The sequence below is a fragment of the Sitophilus oryzae genome, unplaced genomic scaffold (genome assembly GCF_002938485.1).
Source record: "Sitophilus oryzae breed Bouriz unplaced genomic scaffold, Soryzae_2.0 scaffold_297_pilon_pilon, whole genome shotgun sequence".
Lineage (NCBI taxonomy): Eukaryota > Metazoa > Arthropoda > Insecta > Coleoptera > Curculionidae > Sitophilus > Sitophilus oryzae.
This window is the reverse complement of record NW_022146859.1, coordinates 24,618-37,266: the sequence shown is the minus strand read 5'-3', so window position 1 is coordinate 37,266 and position 12,649 is coordinate 24,618. Positions and strand designations below refer to the sequence as shown.

The 12,649-nt window shown below is 30.3% G+C and overlaps 1 protein-coding gene across 2 annotated transcripts in view; it reads left to right on the top strand.

Moving 5' to 3' along the window:
* Positions 1-10,200, top strand: part of LOC115884530 (cGMP-dependent 3',5'-cyclic phosphodiesterase-like) — a 54,795-nt gene extending 44,595 nt beyond the window's left edge. Inside the window, exons 9-11 of one of the 2 annotated variants that reach the window (XM_030903135.1) lie at positions 7,710-7,796; positions 9,628-9,800; positions 9,863-10,200. In XM_030903135.1, coding sequence (XP_030758995.1) covers positions 7,710-7,796; positions 9,628-9,800; positions 9,863-10,052 — 450 coding nt within the window. In that variant the 3' untranslated portion in view covers positions 10,053-10,200. The remainder of the gene's footprint in view (positions 1-7,709; positions 7,797-9,627; positions 9,801-9,862) is intronic. The other variant, XM_030903136.1, reaches the window with a different exon arrangement.
* Positions 10,201-12,649: the final 2,449 nt, after the last annotated feature.

Below are 12,649 nucleotides of genomic sequence, written 5' to 3'. Positions count from 1 at the left end.
TTTACTTTATTCGATAGAAAATGACATTCTCAATAAATATCATCTGTCAACTTTTGATATTCTCGCTTAAAAAAATTGTATTTTGAATTTCAATCTAGAGTGTCATAGCTGTATTAAAAACACTAATTTTTAATCAAGGAGCCGTGGAAAAATAGATTTGATCGTCTAATGTTTTTCGCGTCTTGTCCTGGCCTGTTAAAAGATGCCCAAATCGTATTTTTAATCATATCTCAATTTCTTTAAATGGAACGAGGGTGGCTCATTAGCATATTTGGAAAAGGCATTTTTTACGAATAATAAGACACACTTGATATTTCGAGTCAAAAGTTGACATGTCATTTTTTGAAAATATCAAAAGTTGACATGTCATTCGTCATTCTATTCAGAGTGTCATTTTCTATCGAATAAAGTAAAAAAATACCGAGGGTGCCATTTAAAAATCAAAAGTTATAGTCATTTCCAGTGAAACAGGACTTGACCGAAAACAATTGAATACACCAATCAATCCTAATTTGTGTCATATACTAACATACCAAATCTCGTTATATTGTCTGATAAAATAAAAATGTTATAGGGATTAGGTTAGATTGTAACTTTTAAGACGATAAGAGATCAATAATTTAACAGATATATTCTGTTTATTATAAGTTTACTGTAATTTTTTGTTATGTGTTTTCAAGTTATTTGTAAACCATTATTTTTCAAAAGTTAATATAAGTTTAATATGCCACTTAATACTTGATCTACTTTTTGACCAAGGAGCGCAATCTAGAACACTACTTTCAACATCGTTTTTTCCATCCCTATAACTTTTTTATTTTTTCAGATAAAAAACGAGATATAGTATCTATACTAATATATAAAATCCTTAAGTGACTGACATACTGATTAATCACGATCCTGCTCAAACCACTCAACGTAAGAAGCTCAATTTTGGCATACAGGTTGTTTCTAGGGTGTAGAGGTTCGGTAAGAAGGGATTTTTCGAAATTCCAGTTCCAAGAGGGTGAAACCACCCCTCAAATATTACAATATTTTTTATTTAAAAAACGGTCAAGTTTCCGAAAAAACGCTTAAACGCGTATATTTTATTTTGTTTTTTACATATTTTAAGATTTTTTAAAAATGTATACAGGGTGTTTCGAAAAATCTGGTCATTGATTAATTACGATCCTGCTTAAAGCGCTTGACGTAAAAAGCTGATTTTTGGAAAACGGATTGACTTTAGGGTGTAGCGGTTCGATAAGAAGGGATTTTTCGAAACTCGAATTCTAAGGGGGTGAAACTATCCCTCAAATATTAAAATATTTTTATTTAAAAACCGGTGAGTTTTTCGGAAAAACTCTTAAACACGTATATTTTATTTTGTTGTTTTACATATTTTAAGATTTTTATAAATTTATACAGGGTGTTTCATAAAATATGACCATTGAGTAATCACGATTCTGCTTAAACTGCTTGACGTTTAAAGCTGATTTTTGGCAAACGGATTGACTTTGGGGTGTAGAGGTTCGATAAGGAGGGGGTTCTTGAATCTCAAACTCCAAGAGGGTGAAAACGCCCCTCAAATATTACAATATTTGTTATTTAAAAAAGGTTAGTCTTTCGGGAAAACGCTTGGACAAGCATAATTTATTTGGTTTTTTACATATTTTGAAATTTTTTAAAAAATCATACAGGGTGTTCCAAAAGTTGGGTAATTTCTTAACCACGATTCTGCTTAAACTGCTTGATGTAAAAAGCTTATTTTTGGCAAACGGATTTTTCGAAAGTCAAATTCCAACGAGATGAAACTCCCCTCAAATATCACCAAGTTATATAATAATATCGCCATATTGTTTTTTCTCATGCTGACATAAATGTGAGAAAATTTTATCCAGTTTGTATGTTAATGGAAATTCTTGCTTTGCTTTATCATCACCATTACAAATGATTAATTCGACGCGAACGAAGTCGCTGGTACACGCTAGTGTTAGTATATGACATACATTAGGATTGATTGACGTATCCAATTGTTTACTTGTTTGCCACTGCTTTGTTGTTAAATTAACTTTTGTTTTTTTTTGTGTCCGAGGATTAAAAAATAATTTCTTTGATTTAGTGTATTCTAAGTTTTAGAATCACCCTGTAGAGTGTCTGTATAAATATGAAAATAATTTTCTAAATTTATAGACTATTGTGATTCGAAGTTGTAAAATGTCAAGTCAAGACTATTTATGACTTTTACTTTCTTATCAAAAATGTATAGTCTGTCCAACGGGTTGTGTCATATTAATTCATAGACAAATTGAATTTTCTATCATTTTTTGAATATCGTCTGTCAAAATCTTCAGAATCGTTGAGCAGACTATATTGAAAGAGATTATGTATAAAGAACATCGATAATTTGCCACTGTGTATAGGTTAGTCCAAGAATATAGGGCGTCAGCTGTAATTCGGGATAGGGCCTAAGGGGAAAAATGTACTTATAGTAAATCAACCAAGAGAAATCGTTTTAAAATATTTTCAAATTCAAAAGTTGACCGCTAAGGGGTGCACCAGAAACATAATCGAAAATACCAATTTTCTTTTAAATTTTTCATTTTATTTATTATTATTTTCCATAAGGAGGTATGTTGAAAATATAAGCAGTATATTCTTTAACCAATTGCACACTTTTTTCGTTTAGACCAGTTTTGTCTATTAGCAAAAATAAAATAGTGGAAAAATATCCTTATGGCTTTTTCGCCACTGCACTGCAAGAAAAATCTACAAAATAAAATAGTTATTTTTTGTAAACACTTCTGCGTTAAACCTAAACGGACGCTGCTTGTCAGAAGTTGTGTTTACAGTTATAAAATATTTCCTAACAAAGAAAAAAATGCTTAACGTTTCGGAAAGTTCTTTCCGTCGTCGGAAGCAAAAAAATATAAAGAATCAAGAAAGAAACTATTTAAAATATTTAAATTGAACTATTCGAGAACACTTTACTTTTTAAAACAGATACGTCTACAAGAAATCGTTGACGTTCTGTTAAAATGACATTATATTAAGTTAAACTTCAAAATTAACAATTACTACCTGATAATTACTTAATAAGGTAAGCCCAAACTTTCTGTATAATTATTTTTAAATTTTACGTACCTATGTTATGTTTATTTATGTAATGTTCTTTAAAATCAAAGAAGCGATTGCCATACATTACTAACATCTACAGATGCATGAGCAATACATTTATTTTTATTAGATTGAATTAAAAAGCCTCTTTTATTTTTCTTTTAGAGGCTATCGCTTCTTTCATTATAATTTTGGCGTTATTAAAATTTATTCTGTGCCCTGTGTCTCCCATGAATGCTGACAAATCTTAGATTTGTGAAAATCTCCCTTTCTTAAATAATCTTTATGTTCTTTAATTCTAACATTTAAGGGTCTAGATGTTTCACCAATGTAAAATTTATCGCATTCACAGGGTATTTGGTATATTACATTTTTTGTTTGTTGTTCTGTATTCATTGGTTTAGTATGTGATAAAATTGATCTAAGTGTATTTTGTGTTTTGAAAGATGTTTGTATGTTATATTGTTTTCCTATCCTTCTTATTTTTTCCGAAACGCCTCGTATGTATGGAATTGTAAGTTGTATATATTGTGTATTGTTATCTTTGTGTCTATGATTTGTGGTTTGTATTTCGTTTAATGTTTTGTCAATAAAATATGGTGGATAGTCGTTTTTTATTAATGTATTTTTATGTGGTTTATATCTTTGTTTAGTGAAATGTCATCTGTACATATTATTTTTGCCCTAACATATAAACTTTTTATAACACCTTTTTTTACACTTATACTGTGATTAGATGTGAAATTTAAGTATCTATCTGTGTTTGTGGGTTTTCTGTAAACATCTAAAATTAGTTAATTTTGAAATTTTGACACTAAAACATCAAGAAATGGCAAACGATTACCTCTCTCTACTTCTAAAGTAAATTTTATGGTAGGTTCATGAGAATTTATATATTCCAAAAAATGTCTATTTCAGAAACGTTATGTTGCCATATTGCAAAAAATATCATCAACATAACGCAGCCATATTACAGGCTTTTTTGAAAACTATTTATTGTATTATTTTCAAAATCTTCCATAAAAATATTACTTAACAAAGGAGAGAGAGGTGATCCCATTGCCATACCGAAATCTTGTTGAAAAAAATCATTATTTAATTGGAAATAAGTAGTTTTTACACAAAGTGTCAACAATTCCAAAATACTATCTATGTTTAATTTTGTTCTATCTATTAAATGTGTATCTTGTTCTAATCTATCCCTAACTATTTTAAGTGATTTATCATTTTTCACTAATGTGCCGGTAGATTTTTATTTTATCACATAATTTTATCACATTTTATTTTATCACATACTAAACCAATGAATACAGAACAACAAACAAAAAATGTAATATACCAAATACCCTGTGAATGCGATAAATTTTACATTGGTGAAACATCTAGACCTTTAAATGTTAGAATTAAAGAACATAAAGATTATTTCAGAAAGGGAGATTTTCACAAATCTAAGATTTGTCAGCATTCATGGGACACAGGGCACAGAATAAATTTTAATAACGCCAAAATTATAATGAAAGAAGCGATAGCCTCTAAAAGAAAAATAAAAGAGGCTTTTTTAATTCAATCTAATAAAAATAAATGTATTGCTCATGCATCTGTAGATGTTAGTAATGTATGGCAATCGCTTCTTTGATTTTAAAGAAGATTACATAAATAAACATAACATACGTGAAATTTAAAAATAATCATACAGAAAGTTTGGGCTTTTTGGTTTTACCTTATTAAGTAATTATCAGGTAGTAATTGTTAATTTTGAAGTTTAACTTAATATAATGTCTTTTTAACAGAACGTCAACGATTTCTTGTAGACGTATCTGTTTTAAAAAGTAAAGTGTTCTCGAATAGTTCAATTAAATATTTTAAATAGTTTTTTTCTTGATTCTTTATATTTTTTTGCTTCCGACGACGGAAAGAGAAAACTTTCCGAAACGTTAAGCATTTTTTTTTCTTTGTTAGGCAAATTTTTATTACTGTAAACACAACTTCTGACAAGCAGCGTCCGTTTAGGTTTAGCGCAGAAGTGTTTACAAAAAATAACTATTTTATTTTGTAGATTTTTCTTGCAGTGCAGTGGCGAAAAACCCATAAGGATATTTTTGGATAGATGAATCCGCCACATAGGTATAGACATTTTTTAAAATAGTGGAAGTTAAAAATTTTTATATTCAAATGTTTATATTTTTGTTTGGACAAACCGAGTTTTATCAAGATTTTGAGGAAAGAAAGTGCTTCTTTCCTCTACACTAGAGTCAATAATGTTACCGTAATGACTTTGTCGTGGTCTCTGGATGGCGCTGATTCGGAATTCTCGAAATAATGCTCATTTTCTCACAGAAAATCAAATGATGCCATGACTTTTATATCGCAACATATTTAAGAATTAGGGTCTAGTTGTACATACTCGGTTCAGGGTGAGAAAACCAGGGTTTAAACCAAGTTTTAAATTTTAATAGGTTGTTGAATGACTTCTTATCATTGAACTTAGTTCAAAAATTAAGTATCTCACGATTGAAACTGAGCAGGCCATTTTTGAGGCTTAAACCGAACTTTTAATTATCTGAGAACTTTATTTTTAAAAAATTAACTTTGTCGTTTTGTTGAGAAGAACAATGGACGATGGCCAAACATAGAGAAGAAATAAAAAAACGTTTTTTATTACCTTTCTCTATAATGATGAAGTAGAAGTTTCATCCAGAGAGAACACTAATAACTAAAGTGAGAGAGACCGATCAACGTTAATTTTTGAAGACTGTGTTAGTGGCGCGGCCTTTGGCGTCTAACCCGAACTATGAGCGCATTATCGATATAGTAGGTTGCATTCATACCTATATACGGGTGTCAAAAATTTAATATTTGTATATTTGAACCCAATCTTAATCTTTCAAATTTATTATAAGAAATCTTCGTAGTTTTTTTAGATTATTTTGTTGACAACGAAAATTTATTATTAGACTTTAAAGCATTAAAACCTATAAATAAAATACTGTGTAGGAACATAATAATTTATTTAACTCCATACTCCTTGCCATACTCCAACTCAAGGCTGCAATCTTTAGTATCTTTTTTATATAACTTGGTTGGGAGTGAACAGGGAAGCACGGTTGGGAGCTCTCACAGTGTATCAGTAGGTATCCCGTAGGTATTCAATGTTTTTGATAGTCTTTATTCTATAACAAGAACCTAGCAGTTAAAGAAAATAATTTGTATTACTGGAAATAATACCAGGTATAATACCTAGTCGTTCCATAGGTATCAGAAAAGAATGTGATGTTTTAAATTAAAAAAAATAAATTAGCAATGTACGATTATTATGTGCACTCACTATTACTATTAGGTATGTTAAAATAATTACCGTGATAAAACTTACCTTTAAAAGAAACGTTTTGTCTGGGTCTCAACCACAAAACAAAAATTACAAAAATGTCGAATAATCGTGGAATCTGAAATAATCAATAATGACAATAATCTTCTTCTGACAAGCTAAAGAACAGGCACATTCAGTCAAAAACAATTTATTACTCCGATTTGCTCCGATTATCAACAGATTTTAGTTATCTCCTTCTAGAACTAAGAAATAGACATAGATAAATGCAACAAGTTTAGATTGGAAAGCCCGTAAAAATTTTAGGTCGCGAAATTATTTTGGGTCGCGACCGTTATACGCGATCTGGCGCTGCCATAGCGGTCGCTAAGAACAACGGCGAACACAAACAGAAATAATTTTCTCTTGTCAAAGTCAGAATTTTCAAAAATCATAATAATCTTTCAAAATCTAAACCGCTCTCATTAAAGAAATTCCGAAACGTGTTTATAGCGTCCATTTTCAAAGTAATTATTGCTATCTTGTGAGTTTAATTCAAGTTTTATTTACTTCAACCGGTGATAATTGTGAAAAAGTGGCATTAAAAACTTAAAAAGCTGAGCTGTGAACTGTGAACTGCAAAAACCATCGTGGATCGTGGCATAACGTCGGTTTCCAATGTTTCATAGGTATTTCATACATGCGTCCTTATATAAAATAAATTTTCTTGTATGCAACACACTGTATTTTATTTATAAAATTAAACGAAAATAATAATAAATTTGAATAAACAATATTTGGCGATATAATTCCGGAAAAAGCCGAACCGCTCCGAAATTTTCAAAAGTTTTGGGTCGCGACCGTTGCAAGAATAGCGCCAAATAGTGTTTACATTATCGTTATGGGCACTTTCCAATCTAAACTTGTTTCATTTATCTATGGAAATAGAAAAAGCTACTGACAAACTAATTAATCCTGTCAAATGTTTAACTTGCCAAGTTGAAAACTTCCTTTTTTGACCGCCTAAACGCTATGCGCGTCTGGGATGCGCGGTGACAAAATAAACTTGTCTACGAAATGCGCTATTCCACAAGCCCTCTCACTTTAGTTATTAGTTTCTCTCTGGTTTCATCTATCAGCTCAATTAACCTAAAATTTTAGGAACAGTGATTTCCTTTGGTCGTTTTACCTAATTTATTTCTTTATCTCTCTATCCTTAACGTTCCGAAGTTATAGCTGACGTCTTATATTGCTGGACCACCCTGTAGAATTAACTAACGTAAACATTAAAGTTTTTAATGTTTAATAGGAAGGATTTGATAAAACAAATCCGTATCATAAGTATTATCTAACCAGTCTACTAATGACCTGTGCTGACTTATCTGATCAAACGAAGGTAAATTACATACTTGAAATATACTAGTAGTGGGAACTATCGAATGAATACTATCGAAACATTCGATAGTTGCAATTCATTCGAATAATTCGATAGCTAGTAAGAAAACATTCGTTGAAAACTATTCGAATAAAAATTATCGAATAGATCCGTCATCTGCCTTGAAATATTGTATTCTAGTAATTCGGCAGCAAAACCATTCATTTATAAAATTCATTCATTTATGAAATTCATTCATTCGTCAGGATCGATTATAATAAAATATTAACTGAATTTTAATTGTCGCCCGGCGACGTAGGTTTCTTTTTTCCGAGAAACCCGACAGCGGTCGGTGGCAATGCTATGAAAGAAGCCGGCATCTTTGATTTTGCGGAGTCAGATATAGATAAGGACACATTATTTTTTTATTGAGGTGCTAGTATTTACACAGAAAATACATTATGAAAGGCGCTGTTGCCATATTTTGGTATTAGTTGATATTAGCAAAGAATATTATTGTTTGGCTTTAGTTAATTAGGGAATATAAAGACATACTATCTATTCTGCATTTTTTTTATTAATATTCTGTTGTTACACTGCAATAATACTTGTTATTTTGGATGTAGGAAAATTATTTTTAATGTTTTTTAGCAAAGACTGGTTTAATAAATAATAATAACAATAATAATTTGTTATACCTATTAACAACAAAATTTAAAATCATTTAATATAAATATTTTCTTTTAAGTAGTAGCAAAATATAAACAACAAATTAGATGTCAAAATTATTTATATTAGATCCTATTTAAAAATAATATAGTCTCTAAATTTTTTGGCAACGGTGGTTTATTAAATAATAATAATTACAGAACTAATTTGTTATATTAACAACAAATTTTAAAATCATGAAATATAAACATTTATTAATTTTCTAAGCATGCAGTGTAATGTAAGGAAAATATAAATAAAAAATTAGAAATCAAAATTATTTATATTAGGTGCTTTATATTACTATTTAAAAATTATATTTACTTTTACTGGCATTTACTTTAAAAAATAAATGAAATATTTTTTCTTCGCAAAAAACTACATGTAAAAGAATTAGCATAAACAAAATATAAACATTGTTAACTTTTTTTTTTAAATTGGCACGTGTAAAACTTTCATTTTAATTTTCTCACCCCATAGTTTGAGTTCGATAACCATTTACTTAAATATGATTATACAACCGCATTACTTAAATATGATTATTAAGTTCAACTAATTCATATTATTAAAACATCTAAAATACAAATATGTATTTTTAAAATTAATTGTAAGTTCATCTCATCTCTCTTAAAAATTGCTACTCTCAAAATTTCCCATTAAAAAATAGACCATATACCATATAAAATTAAATAATTGAAAGATCGGACTACGGAAAACCACACAAATTTTCGGAAAAATTTTGACCACCTGCACATGCATATAATCGTCAATAAATAAAATTAAAAAATAACTACTATTTTAGTATTTTAACTATTTTAATAAACGCAAAAATAGCACAGTATTTATACGGCGAAGTTATAAAAATTTGGAAGAACTAATAATGCACCGACGCATACAAAAATCAAACGAATACTAAATTTCATTTATCAAAAGCATTCGATAGTCGTGGCTCAACGATAACCATTTAGTCGCACGGCGAGGTTGTCACATATGCTTTAGTATACAAATGAATGAATGATTTTATTCGAATAAAACCATTCGATAGTTGAAATCATTCATTCATTAACCATTCGATAGTCTAATTCATTCGATAGTTCCCATCGCTAAAATATACCGTGAAATTACAGTGTTAATATTATTTTAGGATTGGACTGAAACTAAAAAAGTAGCACAACTAATATATGCCGAGTTTTTTGCCCAAGGAGATTTAGAGAAAAAAATGGGTAAAGAGCCTGCAAATATGATGGACAGAGAAAAAGCTTCAATTCCCGATCATCAGTTAGAATTTCTAACGCAATGTTGTATATGTATTTTTAAGTATGCGTGTATCTAATAATTCCATTTGCATTTTTTTCTTATATTTCATTTTTTATATACAGGATATTAGCTACAATATTTCCATCCGCTAAAGTATTAGTAAACGCTATAAAACAAAATATTCTGTGCTGGGAATCTTCAAAACGTATATTTGATAAGTATTCTATGGAAGGTAAAACCTCATATGAAGTTTTAGTCAGTGAAGAATTAGAAACGGAAGTACAAAATACCTTGGACAACATTAAAGTTTAATGTTCCTGCTTTTGTAACCACTAAAAGACATGTGCAATAATACTATTTAAACAATAATTTAAATCATATATCAGAGAACCTGGAGAAATGCCATGGAGAAAAGACAAATTACAAACTATTGGTATTAAAGAAAATATGAACATACACTGAAATTTTGTGTTTTATTTTGCACTACAATCATACGGTAATCGCAAAACATTTTCCGATGCACGTCATCGATCATATCGAAATTGACACTAAAGCCTGACTAAATGAAATTTTAGCAAAAATTTTTAAATTTGTTGTATCATTTAAGATACCGAGCAGCTCTTCATTTTACTTTATTAGAGAGCAAATGATTGTAACAGATATTTTATTTAGATTAAAGCTACAAAAAATAGTTTAAAGCAATTTTTATTATCGCCATGTTGGTCACATTGCGCCGCGATCAGCAACGTTGCTTGTTATTTAACAATTATAATGTCAGTCATTATTTTGTATAATATCGTGTTGTTGGATTTTTGGGAGTAATTCTCGTTTTTTTAGTATTTTTTTAGAAATTGTACTTATAAGCACAAACAGTTCTTTTAAGAACTAAATTTTCGAGTATTTGTATTGCATTTCTGGAAATTGTGTGTTGAAAATATGCCGAAGCATTTAAACAGTCGAAGCGAAGAGTTTGTAGCTTTCCTGATAAACTATTTTGAACGAGAACGTGACAATAAAGGTTCTTTATCACCCTTGACTGCAGTCAGAGAAGTAAATTTGTTTGGTAAGTTATTTCTACTTATTTCAATTTGTAGCGAGTAGGCTGCCTTAAATTTAAATATTTCTACTGTGAGTGTTAGTGACTAGTGACTACTGTTAATAAATAAATTAATTACTAAAATATTAATTATTAAATTAAAAATAAAACGCCAATTTTTTTTACAAAATGATATAATAAATATTATATTGTTCCACTCAAAGTTGATCATGTGCATCGGAAATTGTTTTGTGTGATTACTTTAGTATATTACCTATTCAGAAGATGGAGAAACTAAATAAATTTAGGATAGATACAAGGATACATTCGGTCCCTATTTGTGTATACGTATTGCAATTTATACAGGGTGGCCCATCGAAAACGTTCCGCAAGGCTTAACGGCTAAGGTATTCTTTTTTTCAAAAAATTCAAAAACACGTCAATTTTGTTTGTGAGGGGGACAACTTTTGCCCCAAAAATGATTGCAAAATCATCAACCCTCTAAGCGGGGGTGTCATCCCCCAACTTTTTTCAAGTGGGAAGGGGGGTCAAGTGGCGCCGCAATGAAAAGAGCTTTCTATGCTCTATATTTCCCCGCCTCGTTTTTGAAAATCGGTCGAGTCATTGAGAAAATATGAAGGATTGAAATTTGAAAAGTTTATTTAAACATTTATCAGAGTAAATGATAAGAATAAATTCCTTCGACTAATTTGAGGTTTTTTCTTATTATTTCTAGACGTTTACGCATTTTTTCACTTGCCACAAGGTTGGACGATCAGGTGCGGTAGTTGCTAGATAGCTGTTCTGTGACTTGTGCGTTGAAGTTCTTCTCAATATCGTTAAACTGACCCACAATAGAATTTCCAAAAATACCAGCCCATGCGTTCAATTTCTGAGGGTTTTGTGTGTGCACCTCGTGAAAAACCCTGGGGTTGTCCTCAGCCGAGTACCGACAGTTGTGCTGATTAACTACACCGTTCAAAAAGAAAATACACTCATCTGAAATACACACGTTAAATAAGAAATTATTATCATTCGCCACTCGTTCACTCATAGTTTCACAAAATTGCAAGCGACGATCAAAATCGTCTTCTTTGTGTTCTTGTACCAACTGAATTTTGTACGGGTGCAACTTGTGTTTTTTTTTTAATATCCTTTAGACACTTGTACGATTCACGCCGGTCTCATTGGCTAATTTTCTTGTACTCATCGTTCTATCTATGGCAACTTGCAATACGAATACCTCCATAGCTTCATTTACTACAGGATTTTCCCTCTGCCTCTTTTTATTCATAACGGAACCAGTTTCGCGAAATTTTGCTACTAACTCGCGAACATTTGCCATAAAGGTGTTTGTCAGGATGGCGTACGTTGAATATCTGCGCAACCCGATTGCCACATTCATTATTTTGTAAATAAATTTCGATTATTTCCACTCTTTCTGCAAGTGAGTACACCATAATTGTTAAAAAGTTTAACGATATTGAGAAGAACTTCAACGCATAAAAAGCTTGATTTTCATGCATCCGTTGTCCGACGATACGTTGATACGATTTTAATTCCATTGGTTGTATTTAAAGGCTTCGATTGGATAACCGTTTCTAACCAATCGAAGTCTTTAAATTCAACCATTAAAATTAATATCGTATCATCGAATCGTCGGACACCGGATGCATGAAAATCAAGTTAGTTATCTAGCAACTACCTCACCTGATCATTCAACCTTGTGGCAAGTGAAAAAATGCGTAAACATCAAGAAATAATAAGAAAAAACAGCAAATTGGTCGAAGGAATTTATCCTTATCATTTACTCTGATAAATGTTTAAATAAACTTTTCAAATTTCAATCCTTCATATCTTCTCAATGACTCGA